The sequence below is a fragment of the Biomphalaria glabrata genome, chromosome 16 (assembly GCF_947242115.1).
Source record: "Biomphalaria glabrata chromosome 16, xgBioGlab47.1, whole genome shotgun sequence".
NCBI classification, from domain to species: domain Eukaryota; kingdom Metazoa; phylum Mollusca; class Gastropoda; family Planorbidae; genus Biomphalaria; species Biomphalaria glabrata.
Genome location: NC_074726.1, coordinates 7,782,983 through 7,796,384, shown reverse-complemented (window position 1 = coordinate 7,796,384; position 13,402 = coordinate 7,782,983). Strand labels below are relative to the sequence as shown.

Below are 13,402 nucleotides of genomic sequence, written 5' to 3'. Positions count from 1 at the left end.
GGTGTCTAACAGATGCGATCTTTGTATTTAATGCCTAGAATCATTCTGCAGCATCTCAATTCCTTTGCTAGGAAACTCCTGTCTAGTTCTGCAGTCAGCGTGCAAGATTCGCAAGCCTATCAAGAATGTGGCTATGACCAGGGAGCGCATCAGTCTTTGTCATTTCAGATTGTTTTGAGTTTTGCAAGTTCTTCTGTGAATTGTGCAAATGCTGGCCAGTAATTCATCTATGTATGTTTTCATCCTCCTAACCCTCGTGAAAACAAAGATCACTTTACATCCTGACAGAAACAATGTACAGAATCAAATATCAAATGGTCAGCTCTTCATTAAAAAAAAAATGTCTGCGTGCTTGGTATTGTGTGTGTGTGTGTGTTTGTGGTGTGTGTGTGTAGTTCGGTAAGACAAGAAATAGCCTTGACCCTTCTTGGCAGTTAGTGTTACAATATGGTAATAGTGTCTGTGGATCGATCTGTTACTCAAAATATCACATTAGCTTTGTCGGGGATCTGAGACTAAGGGCGAATGGTATGGGGGCGCTAGGATTCAGTTGATGTACGAAGCAAACATTGTGGATTAGCTTCAGAAATTGGTAGAGGAATTACAGAGAATGTATAAGTTTATGTGAATACTATAATGTCTTTACACTGTAGTTGTGTGTGTGTGTGTGTTGTGTTAACTGGAATAAACTCACGTTGCCATGGTAAATTCAGACAATAGTAGGTACAACATTCTCTCTCTCTCTCTCTCTCTCTCTCTCTCTCTCTATATATATATATATATATATATATATATATATATATATATATTTATATATTTATAAATTGGTAATTTGCATGCAAGTGGCCTACCCTTCTAGTTCGTCTCTGGATGATGTAGTCTATATATAATCTCGTGTACTGATCGCTTCCATGGAACTCAGTAAGACGATGAGAGGCTAGATCTTGTACTTTGCACTTCAAGTTCAGCAACCATTAGTTAATTATAGAAGCTAAGGGTTCAATAAACTACTAGCAATGATACATTTGTATAACACATGCGATGTATTTTCTCGAATTTTTGCTCCCTCTGCGCTTACATAGAATTAACAAGTAGCGAACATAATTACATGCGTCTGGTACATGCGTGATATTTCCTTTCCCCCCACCCCCTTTAAACATTAAAATGGGCAATCCAAGTGCAGTGGGTTGGGTAGAAAGGCCAACAACTCCTTTATTTCTTCTAAGTAGAAAAAGTGCAAAATATTGTGAATTATCTTTAATTAATAATCCTTAAACAGGCATTATTTTTTTTATTTTATTTATATTACAAAATGAAGAAAGATAGAAAAATTTTAAAATAAATAAAGAAATAAAACTCTTTGAATTTAAACAATATATTCTCTCCCTTTAAAAAAAAACCCACGTTGATTGGATTATGGTTAATATAAAATAAGAAGAGGTCTCTGGGTGGGTACAAGATAAAAGGCCGAGATACGGGAGAATCCTCTACGCTTGAACGCTACATCAATAAAGGAAATTCATTGCGTTTCTGTTAAACATTTTTAGAGATCCGGTGAGTGTGTTGACGGATCTGTTCAAGTCATTGGAGTGGAATTCTGGCCAGGGAATTCATTATTGTTTATCCTTCGTTATGAGATTTTTTTTTTTTTTAAATGATGACGCCTGCCCAAGATGGTTTCATGCTCTTGCTGCCTCTTACGTACTGGGTAGTGTCTCAAGTAAGCGTGCAACTGATGGGGAAAAGGTTTCTGAATAGAATTATCTTAAGTACCTGATGTCTGAATTGTCTTTCAGTTGTGTTTAATACTCTGCCTTTGGTTTGCATCTAAAAACATCTAGTACAACTAAACCAATGTAGAAGTATTATATATTTTTTAAAATACGGAACGTAAAATTAACTTGAACTGACAACTTGATGAAATAAAACTTAATTTAACTAGTACACAGATTCCACTTCAAAGAAGATGTATACATACATGATTGAGACTCGAACTAAACCAATTAACAGCTCACTACAACAACTTTCTGTCTCACTTCTCTCAAACAACTTTCTCCAGCTATCACCCACGTGACTTACATGAGTTACGACAGGTCATCTTGTGGTTTCATCAGCCAAAAACAAACCGCTAACCTTTACCTTGGAAACACACACACATACATATCGTAACAAATTGTAATGAAAGTTTTGCAATTGTCAGGTACATGCTAGATGCTAAATACATGGCTAGCATCTAGGTCCCAGGCTAAATACACGGCTAGCATCTAGGTTCTAGGCTAAATACACGGCTAGCATCTAGGTACTAGACTAAATACACGGCTAGCATCTAGGTACTAGGCTAAATACACGGCTAGCATCCAGGTACTAGGCTAAATACACGGCTAGCATCTAGGTACTAGACTAAATACACGGCTAGCATCTAGATACTAGGCTAAATTCACGGCCAGCATCTAGGTTCTATGTTTAATACACGGCTAGCATCTAGGTACTAGGCTAAATACATGGCTAGCATCTAGATCCCAGGCTAAATAGAAGCTAGCGTCTTGGTTGAAGCATTTATAGACACTATGAAAATATAAAATTAACGTCATATTTAGGCTAATAAATATAGTATGGGATTAAATCATAAGCAACACTAAAATAGGCCTACGTAGACATTGTCTTTGATAGATTAAGGATGAGTGCATGGGACTAGGCAGACCTAGTTGAGTTCTTGTCACATCTATCGCAGACCCATGTCACTTACCTTATTACTATTTGCTTATATCGATTTGGGCTAGCGTGGTTTTACGAAGCTATGTTAATAATTTCATTCCATATGTCACTTAGAGAGCCCAGGGCCCCATGGATTCAACGCTTCTAGTGGTGCCACGTTTTCCCCTCAAAAGTTACGGTTTGCGGCCTTATTCAGAGTTAGGATGTCACTCCCCAATGATCTCAGACAAACAATATGCTTCATTACATTCAAAAAGAACATTAAGACCCATCTATCTAAAACTTTTTTTTTTTTTGAATAGTTTGTCATTTTAACTCTCGTGTTTATGTTTGTAATGTTATCACAGCGCCTTGATCCTACATTTTGTTTCTTAACAGGGTTCTATAAATTAAATTATTATTATTATTATTTCTGCTAGGTTCCAAAACAAAATAATGATTGAGAAAATGGACCCGCCAAAAAATGAACAAACAACATGTATATCTGTACTTTTCATGCCAGTAATAGCAGTAATCTAAATGTTGAAAGAGGAAGCCAAACGAGGTTGGGTATAGAAGGAGAGAGAGATGTCTTATTGATTTCTTAGTGGGTCATAGATCTCTTAAGTACCGAGATTCTAAGGGAGTTAATGTCCCCCCCCCCTTTATTTATAAAATGTAGAACTTGATTCACGCCCTTGCTACTCTCTTCTTTGACGAGATTTACTAGCAAATGTAACGCGAGAAACCCTGAGACTTAAAACGAGGTTAGAAACATTGAGTGGACTTTTTAACGCATCTTTGGAGAAACGCCTTCTGTTGAAACGATTGTCTGTGCTTGATTTTGTTTTCATAGATTTGGTTCAATGTTCGACACATTGAGCTTGTCGGTTAGTGTCGTCGTCTGCTGATGTTTTGACTTCGTTTGGAAGACTTGGAAAAGATTTTACTTCGCGTAGAGCAGGCAAAAGTTCTGACTGTTTTAACACATTATCATTTAAGAGTATGTCGGGTAACCAGTACAATGACCAAGAGATGCATGGTCGTGATGCAGGGGCTTCGGAATGTCGACAAGAGGGTCCCTGGTTCAAACCCTTCCCGCATCCACCCGCAGCCGTTTGGGAAAGTACGTAATAATCTTCATAGTCGGAGCAACGTGTGACATTTATAACAAGAAAAACAAAAAAATACTTTAAAAAATAATACATCTTAGATTAAGTGTGTTGGTATCCATTAGTTTGGATCAATCATGTAGGCTAATTAAATTTGTAATAGATCTAGGCTAACAATAATACATCTGAGTCTATGGAGAAACTATTTCCTTTGACTACTGTTTTTTTGATAAAGTAAAAATAAAACATTGTAATATTAGCCTTTGGTAAATCGTAATATTTCATTTTGTAAAAATACAAATAACAGGGCCGGCTTTAAATATTTTGAGGCTCTAGACGGAGTGAATTTCGTGGCCCCAATGAAATAGAAAAATTAAAAATAAACAGCTAAAAAATGGTTTATTCCACGTTAGATTACAGTGTATTTTTTAGTTTTTTTCATTTGTATAGTCACTGACATTACATTGTTCACTTTACGTTAAATTAACGTTATCCCAGTGCTGCACCTTAAAATTGTATAGTTAGAGAAAAGAAAGTAATTTTTAAAAAAGCAAGCAAAATATAAATAGCCCTTACCTTAAGGGGATGAACTCCGCACTTAAGACTATATCACTCAAGAATGGAGATGCTATTTCCCTAATTTAATATCAAACAAAATAATTTATTACCAATAATTAATTGACTAATTTTTTAATCGATTCATATTTTGTTATGTAAACTATATAATTGTTTAAATTTCAACTTGATCCGAGAAGGGTTGTGGTAGAAATAATGTGTACAATAATGTAAGGGGACCGACCAAACCCTACATATTTTGCCATATATGTGAATACTCAAGATTGTTGGTTTCAAACATTTAATTTATAACAGTAACTAATTGACTTACTGGTTAATTTGTTCTTGTATTGATTTGTGTCTATCTATGTCATTGAATAATTGTGCGAAGTTTCAGCTGGATCGGAGAATGGGTTTGGGAGAAATAACGTGACAGACAGACAGACAGACAGACTGAGTTGATATAAGCTTTGTAAAAAGAACGCATGTCTCTTTTCAGGTATTACGCCATATGTCACCCGTTCCTAAGCCAAACCTGGACGGCCAGACACGCGCACCTCCTAGTGGCCATTGCATGGGCAGCATCCTTGGTCTTCAGCCTACCTCAGGTGGTCATCTTTTCTTACACACAACGCGAGGTAAGAGGTTATGCTTAGGCAGTTATCGCAAACGTCTGAGTTTACAGTATATTCCGTTTCAATAACGGTAGTGGCCGAGAGGAAAAACACTTTTTCAGCTAACCAAAAGACTTTAGTTTAAGCTTGGTAAAAACAGGGATCGTAGGTTTGAAAATGGTTTCACCTTGCTCAGAGTGCATTAGAGTCCTGGACCTTATATTCCCGCCACATCAAAAAGCTAAACTCCTTCCACCTAATCTGTCTAAGGACAATATACCAGATACTGAAATCCTACAGTTGTCCGACATGAACTGTATCAATACTATAGTAAAGGGTCACTATTTCTTTGGCGGGACATGTAGTCCGCATGCCAGACAATCGCCTTCCCTAACGACTTCTGTACGGGAGCTGTGTACAGGAAAGCGCTCCGGGGGGGGGGGGGTCAATACAAGCGCTATAAAGACACCCTTTAGAGCTCCAACGAGGATTCTGACATTGACATTCATGGCTGGGAAGAACTAGCTCTCGATCGCTCCCCATGGCGTGAAGCTGTGATTGTCGGAGTCACTAGATATGAAGCAACAAGAGTGGCCAGCGTGAAAGAGCGCCGAACCAACAAAAAGTTGAGAGAAGAAGCAGGTCTATCTGCAACTGACCTAACCCACCCATGCCACGTATGCGGCCGGCTTTTTAAAGCAAGGTTTGGACTTTGCAGCCATCTTCGAGTCCATAGGATATGAGTAATGTGCTTGAGAGAAGACTCAAAAGTAAAGTAGCAATTATACATAAAACACTGAACCATAATCTTCAAATACAAAAACAAAATCTAATAAAATACTCGGAAAGACACAAAGAGAAAGGCACATTCCTCGTTCCATATGCTAGGACATATTTGTGCAAATGCTCCTTCTTCCCTAGCGCTATTAGAGCATGGAATGGGTTGCCTGAGCCAGCAAGGAAAACCAGTGACTTGGCAGAATTTAAGTCATTGATTGACATGCATGACTAGATGCATGATGCATAGGACGTAATCATCTTCTTTTTGAAGTAACGTCTGTATTATATAAGATAAGATAAGATCGTGAGATAGCCACACAACATTCTTGTTAAACAAGAGACGACATTATTTGAATCTTTTCTTCCATGGTCGATTTGGGATTTTAAATATTAAACACGCGGCCTCCTTTTAGTTTAACAAAGCTTATATAAGGAAAAGAACAGCCCATTTACTGCCATGTCTCAATACTGTAAGATTTATTTTCCTTTTTTTTATGTATCGAACAATACTAATAAATTATCGCTAATTAATTGACCCGAGTTTGGGTGTCGGAGAAATAAGCTGTACATACCTTTTACCAGACAGACATACAGACAGAGTAAGTTGATAAAAGCTTTGTAATAAAACCCCTCTCTTCACCAGATTTGAACAACAGATCTCTCGGTTGGAAACTCAAGCGCTTTGCCACTGTACTGCCAAAGAGTGTGTGTGTGTGTGAGAGAGAGAGAGAGAGAGAGTGAGAGAGCGAGAGAGCAAGAGACGACAATCATTGATGCTGACTCATTCCTAGATATTTTAGAACCCTTGAACCATGTACGCCTCGTTACCACGTGACTGTTTGCGTGTTTGTGTAAGTAGGAATAAAAGTGTGTCTGTGTAAGGTGTAGTTAATTATGTGTGTGTGTGTGTCTGCGTATAAAGCTAACAATAACATCACCGACATGACGGGCTCAACTGAAGTGGTCATTCAATCTGTCCATCGGCCCGTTGACCCAAAACAGCGACATCTTGAGACATCCGGGCATTACTGGAGTTTCCGGAGGGCCTTGTATCACGTCCTATTAAAAATGTAATGTCTTCATTTCTTGAAAGTTTGTTTTGTTCCAAAAATTTAAAACTGCTTTTGAAAACTTGCTGAGATAAAAAGTGTTTTCACAACTCTTTTTATGAATTACATTAAACACTTGGGGGCATCAACGATCTGGCGTCGAAGGGGAGCTAAATATTGAACGCCAGGAGAACGGGAAGGGCAGATAAAAAGGGAGAGCAGAATTAGTTTACATCTAGTTGGTGGGATTCTCGGTGAAGTGAGTAAATCTATTCAGGAGAGAAAAAAAAAAGTACAAATATGCTAAACAGTAGATGTGAGAAAAATATAAAAAATTCCCCTTTCAGATCTTGCGATCTATAGGGCAGAGTCGTTTCTGAGGCCCACGGTTAACGAGGGTGTCATGTTTCCATCACAACAACCAACCGCCTTTACATTTCCCCTACTAATATAGGTACCCATTAGAGCTGGCGGACCCTAAGGATTACGAAATAAAAATCCTAGTCTTCACCAGGATTGAAACCCGAGGCCCTTGGTGCGAAAGCCAAGCGCTTTACCACTCAGCCACCGCGCCTCTAAACCGTATATGTAGCAGGAAGATAAAGGTTCGAAAAGATTCAGATTTTTGATTTTACGTGGGAGAATCGTATCTGATGTTCTCAGATGTGTCATTGAGTGGAATGGCATACGCCACTTGGCTAACGAACATTGGTATTGACAAGGAATTTGAATCGAGCTGAGCTTTGTTTTGCAGAGCGCCCAAAGTTAGCACAGCAACATTCTCCCATATATTTTCTTCCTGGACAACTCCAAGTCAATGATTGGACCAAAGAGCACCGAGTAAGCTTTAGCATTAAAGACGCACTGTACAAAAGTAATTGAAAAACAAATGGTCAATGAAAACATGCTTACTAGCGATGTACTAACAACTACGGCAGTAATGAGTATAATGCTGGAGAAAATGGCTTGTTAAGGGGCAAAGCCAACTATCAATTTAAAAATACTCAAGCTGGAGGCAATTCAGTATTTTAGATAACTAAACACAAAATGATGAAAATCCACTGCTGAGGACAGACGTAGACGGCTAAAGGAAAATCTAAACCGACCACCGGCGGACAATGGTTATGTCTGCGCTGGATGTGGCAAAAAAAAAAGAATGTCGCAGCTGGGGCTGCGTAGCCATGGGAAATACTGCACTCCTAATTAATCTGCGGACTCGTAGGCTTATTATTATGGAGCACATGTTATAACCTAGAAATCAGTTATTTAATTGATTGTTGGAGATTAATTATTATTTTGTTTGATATTGAAATGAAGGGAATAAATGCTACGTAATGAGACATGTGGATGTGTATATGGATTTAATCCCCTTATAACATTTTTACATATTTTTTCTCCCACTTTTCATTCTCGAATCAAGTTGAAATTTTGCTTAATAATTCATAGTCGATAACAATACACGAATCAATCCAAAAATAAACCAATTAGTTAATTATTTAGTACTAATTAATTAATTATGTTTTATATAGCAGAAAGGGAGCTAAGCCCATTATTTTTCCGATAAATGGGAGTTATTAGCGTTTCTTTCCCCTCGATAAGCTTTTTTTTTTTAAAAAGTTGTCTTTTTTCTATTGCTTGTTTTATGGTCTATTTTATCTTAGATCAAGAAATAAATAGATATCCGTCTAAAAAATAAATTAAATCATGGTCAATATCTACAGTTTACATGCATAAAAAGTCATTCTTACAGACTCAGCCTTTGTAATAGGAGATTATTGTTCCACATAAGACAGACCCACTCCATTCACATCCGTCTTTGAAAAATCATTTTATCCTAAGAGTCTGGTCTGTGAACATCTGTATACAAATGGCTTCCTCTGGACTTATAGGGTCATGAAGAAAAATCTATTATGGACTTATAGGGTCATGAAGAAAAATCTATTATCCGTCTGGGATTTTCCTACCTTAATTAGATTTCCCATTTGTTACTAGGGTAAGCAAGAGTAGGGCTTATGTATTAGAATCCAGACACTGTAATGAACGGTTTTAAGTAGCGTACTTATTTCATCAGAATAAACTACAATAGAGTTCGTGACTCACATAGTACTAAAAGAAACCAACTGTTAGCAACTCTTCTTCATCTCTATCTTTTTCTTCTTAGTAATTGTCCGAAAATTTGAGACTCTTTGAGCTTTAGGCCCACGTGAATGTCGCCTACAGCTGTATGTCTGAACAAACTTACGTCTGGGAAAGATCCAGGCTGATGTAAATATTTACATTCCTAATACTGATTGCTGGCACCACAAGACATCCTAGGGTTAGTAGCGAGGCCGATGGCAGAGAACACCGGGTAAACTCCCGATTCTATTCATATGTACCATATCAGCCGTGCAGGTGTCCGACATAAAAACGTCCCTCTGAGGAACGGTGTGTGGATGGTGACAAGTTTGTTGGGGGGCTTTCTTCCATTCCCACCAGTGAAATAAACTCGGTCCTTAGGCACCCCAAAGGGGGGTCTTTTTTTTCCTATCCTGTTGTCATAATCGTGGGAAGCGTGGTCGAGAGGCCAATTTCACTTGAACTTGGCTAGGCTACCTAGAACTAGAAGGGGGCTCGAGGTGTCAGAGTTGTGTTTACTGAGCGCCTAAAGGCAACTCCTAGATACCCCCCCCCCCCCACTGGTCCACAAATGAGATTGGACCAAAAGCGCTCTGAGCATGCTATAAGCATGAAAGTAGCGCTATATAAAAGCTATAATAATAATATAAAAGCTATAATAATAATCGTCTCCTCTAACGAACGTTTCCACACTAGCACCACGATAAGGGTGAGAAGCGATGACGATAAAGAATGATATTTCTATCTCTCATCGTCATCTGCCCCTTGACCAAACCAGCTCAGATTTTCTCACATGAATTCTCCTTTTCGCTATCAAGAGACATGACCTGTACAAGTGCATCTGGCATCGAGGTATTCAGCATTTTTCTGTAGCATTAATCTATCTGTTTATGTTTTAAAAAAAGTAACGTTCCTCTTTCAGACCTTGTCGTCTATAGGGCAGATGATGTAAAGGTCATCTGTTTCTGTGGCATACGGTTAACGAGGGTGTCATGTGGCCACCACAACGACCAACCGCCTTTACTTTTCCCCAAGTAATGTCAGGTACCCATTAGAGCTTGGTGGACTCATAGGCGCCCCAAAAATCCCGAAATTAAAAATCCCAGTCTTCACCAGGATTCGAACCCGGGAGTCGCTGGTTCGGAAGCCAAGTACTTTACCGCTCAGCCACCGTTTGTATATTTAGTAATCATGATAATAATAAATATTACAAACGATAGCAAACAAAATTGTCGTGTCTACTGACCTTGCAGATTTCTTCTTGAGCCTGAGAATGTTATAAAATGTGTACAACCATCATCGCTAGGTGGCCTAGGAAGTTCATAAAATGTGTTTCCCTTTAAGGAATCTCCATCTTGATAGTGACAGAGAATGAGTATTAGTTCATGTTTAAAAAAAATAGTATTCATATGGCGTCATTGATATACACAAGGTAGTTTCAAAACCCTTGAAAATTGAAACATTAGCAGGATCTCAAATGACAACTAATCTAAATAAGTTTTGAAAAGTAGATCTTCATAATTTTCCAGTATCTAATCTTATCTTATCTTATTTAATACAGACGTTACTTCAAAAAAGAAGATAATTACGTCCTACGCATTCCATTGGTCAATCTGGTCATGCATGGTTTTCCTGGGTGATTCAGGCAACCCATTTCATTCTCTAATGGCCCTAGTTGAGAAGGAGCACTTGAATGAATTTGTCCTAGAGTATGGAATAAGAAATGTGTCTTTATCTTTGTGTCTTTCTGGGTATTTCATTACGCCTTAGTTCAGTGGTGACAAAGTTTCGAACTTTATTCAATGTCCTGAAAGACCTTAAGGCGACAAGTTTATAGGAGAAAGTGGATCACAGAAGAGAAGAGACCATGGAGCGAATGGATCTCTGATGAGAAACATATAGTCTTGCAGAGCTTTGTAATGCAGTCTTCTATAGATACTTTCCATCGCAAAAGATATCTTGATAGTATCGATCTCTTCGCATCGGTTTTAATTCAAGTTAAACAGAAAAAAAAAAGCGAAATTTAAACCAAAGCTTATCTATGGAGAAGAACCCGCAATATATATATAGTATTATATAGTGAAGAGAGAGAGAGAGAGAGAGAGAGAGAGAGAGGGAGAGAGAGAGAGAGAGAGAGAGAGAAAGAGAGAGAGAAAGAGAGAGAGAGAGAGAAAGAGGGAGAGAGAGAGAGAGTAGGTACGTAATTACAAACAAAGATAACATCAAACCTACCAGTGCAAATTTCATGTATGACATGTTTACTATTTCTTTGAAAGGATAATGTCTACGACTGCTGGGCCAACTTCGACCCTGACTGGACTCTGAAGGCCTATGTCACCTGGACCACTGCTTCCATTTTCATCTTACCCACCTGTATTCTGGGGGTCCTGTACGGTAAGATCACATGGGTCGTTTGGAAGGCCGGAAAGATGGAGACAACCTTAATCGCCAGGTAAATACTGTATGGATCCACAATTAATTCTTTTCATGCCAATACAAGAATCTATTTAAAAATTAGCCAAACTAATAAACTAATAAACTATTGACAATTAATTAATTTTTTTTTGTTTGTTTCTCGAACAAGGCAAAAGAAATGTGACTCGACTGATAAGGTGGTATAAGTTGAATTAGTCCCCCTTATTGTTTGTAACAAGAACATTTGTAAATAAATGTAAATAACGCTAAAACCTTTTTGCTTGCGCAGAGGCACAAAGGTTACCGTGTTGGCGCGAGGAGGCCTTAGCCTCGAGTTCGAATTCAGGTCGCTCACTTTTTTTTAAAATTAATACATTTAAAAAGCGATCACCCAGATATTCCCTTCTTTCTCCCCCTACCCCTATGATAGGATCTTAGCGTATTGAGAAAGCTAAAAGCATGAAATTCGAAAAACAAAAACAATTGGTAAAAATATTTCTAATCGCCCAGATTTATTATTTTTAGTCTAGATCTATTACAAATATCATGACATAACTGATACCAACTAATTGATACAACTACACTCAATATCAGCTTTGTTTTTTTTTAAGTACCCATCTAGCACCAACTTTTTATTTACATGTAACAGTTAAGTTTAATATAGCGACCTTGACATTGTTTAGTTGAACTTGAAAATCTCGTATACAAAAATGCAGCAGCAAAGAAGTCACGTTTTTACGGCTATAAAGAAGAGTTATTTCTATTTCAGGCAGTGTCCACCCCCCATCAACAACCAACACACATTGCAATAAAAAGAGATGAAGATAAACATTCTCCCTCCCCCCTCTTCTTTCATTTTCTTTCCCGTATCCATTCATCTTCAGCACAAGTCTAACCGCCTCTTCTAAATTTCCCGCGCTTTTAATACAGCGTAATGCTCATTGTTTTTTTTCAGTATCGATACCCTCTACAACAGGGGTTCTCAACCTGTGGGACGCGACCCCCTAATAGGTCGATTGACGATTTGCCAGGGGTCGCCTAAGACCATCGAAACTATGGATTTGTATTGTCTTTTCTTCTATTGCTGTTTCTGTGTGTGGGAGAAGGGTAGCGTCAGAGTGGGGGATTGTAAAAAAAGGGGTCGACGAGCTTAAAAGGTTGAGAACCGCTGCTCTACAACATGGAAGAGATACTTTTAACTAAAAGCCAAATTTTGTTTTAATGTCTTCTTTATTTGTAGCTGATAAAGGCCTCGTAGTCCAGGCGTTCTTTGTTTTAGTTTTGGCCACGCAGGGTGTTGCTGCCCGCACGTTGGGTTGTAACTCCTAACAGCTAGTACTCTTAACCGATGTAGGTGTATTAAGTTCTTATTGAAACAAATTTGAGCAGACTTTAAAAAAAAAAGAAGCTGTGAGTCTCCGAGTCTTGAGATTTGGAGCAAGAAGAGTGGCCAGGGTGAAAGAGCGCCAAACCAACAAAAAGCTGAGAGAAGAAGCAGGTCTATTTGCAACTGACCAAACCTACCCATGCCACGTATGCGGCCTGCTTTCTAAAACGAGGATTGGACTTTACAGTCATTTTCGAGTTAATAGGATATAAGAAGGAGGAGCTATATATATAGGCCTATATATTTCTCCGTTACATAGATGTAATAAAACGTGACCTCAAATCAGTGAACATCAATACTGACCATTGGGAAGACATAGCTCTAGACCGCACCAGATGGTGAGAGACAGCGACCAAAAAAGCTATGGACAGGGAAAGAACATGGGTCTCAGCTCAGGAAAAAAGACGTACAATCCGAAAAATGGCCAGCTCCTCTACCACCGAAGCAAAAGCCACCTTAACCTGCGCTATTTGTGGACGGGAGTGTCTCTCCAAAATAGGGCTCCACAGCCACATGAGGAAGTGGGCTCCGAGATGAACCATAGTCGTCCTACGACTGAAGGAGGCCAACTTATATATAGGTCTTAATATATTTCTGTTATCGTTAGTAGTTTATCTGACGGTCTCAAACCTATGTTCAACTATCTTTGTAGGAATTATTCAGACGACTCTTTGTTGA

The 13,402-nt window shown here is 38.5% G+C and overlaps 1 protein-coding gene across 3 annotated transcripts in view; it reads left to right on the top strand.

Annotated features, from left to right (window-relative positions):
* LOC106050217 (uncharacterized) overlaps nucleotides 1–13,402 on the top strand; it is an 83,086-nt gene that overhangs the window by 44,197 nt on the left and 25,487 nt on the right. For all 3 annotated transcript variants that reach the window (XR_008775364.1, XM_056014257.1, XM_056014255.1), the window contains 2 exons: nucleotides 4,861–4,999; nucleotides 11,199–11,374. Coding sequence is in view for 2 of the 3 variants with exons in the window: in XM_056014257.1 (XP_055870232.1) it covers nucleotides 4,861–4,999; nucleotides 11,199–11,374 (315 nt within the window). In the remaining variant the exon portion in view is untranslated. The remainder of the gene's footprint in view (nucleotides 1–4,860; nucleotides 5,000–11,198; nucleotides 11,375–13,402) is intronic.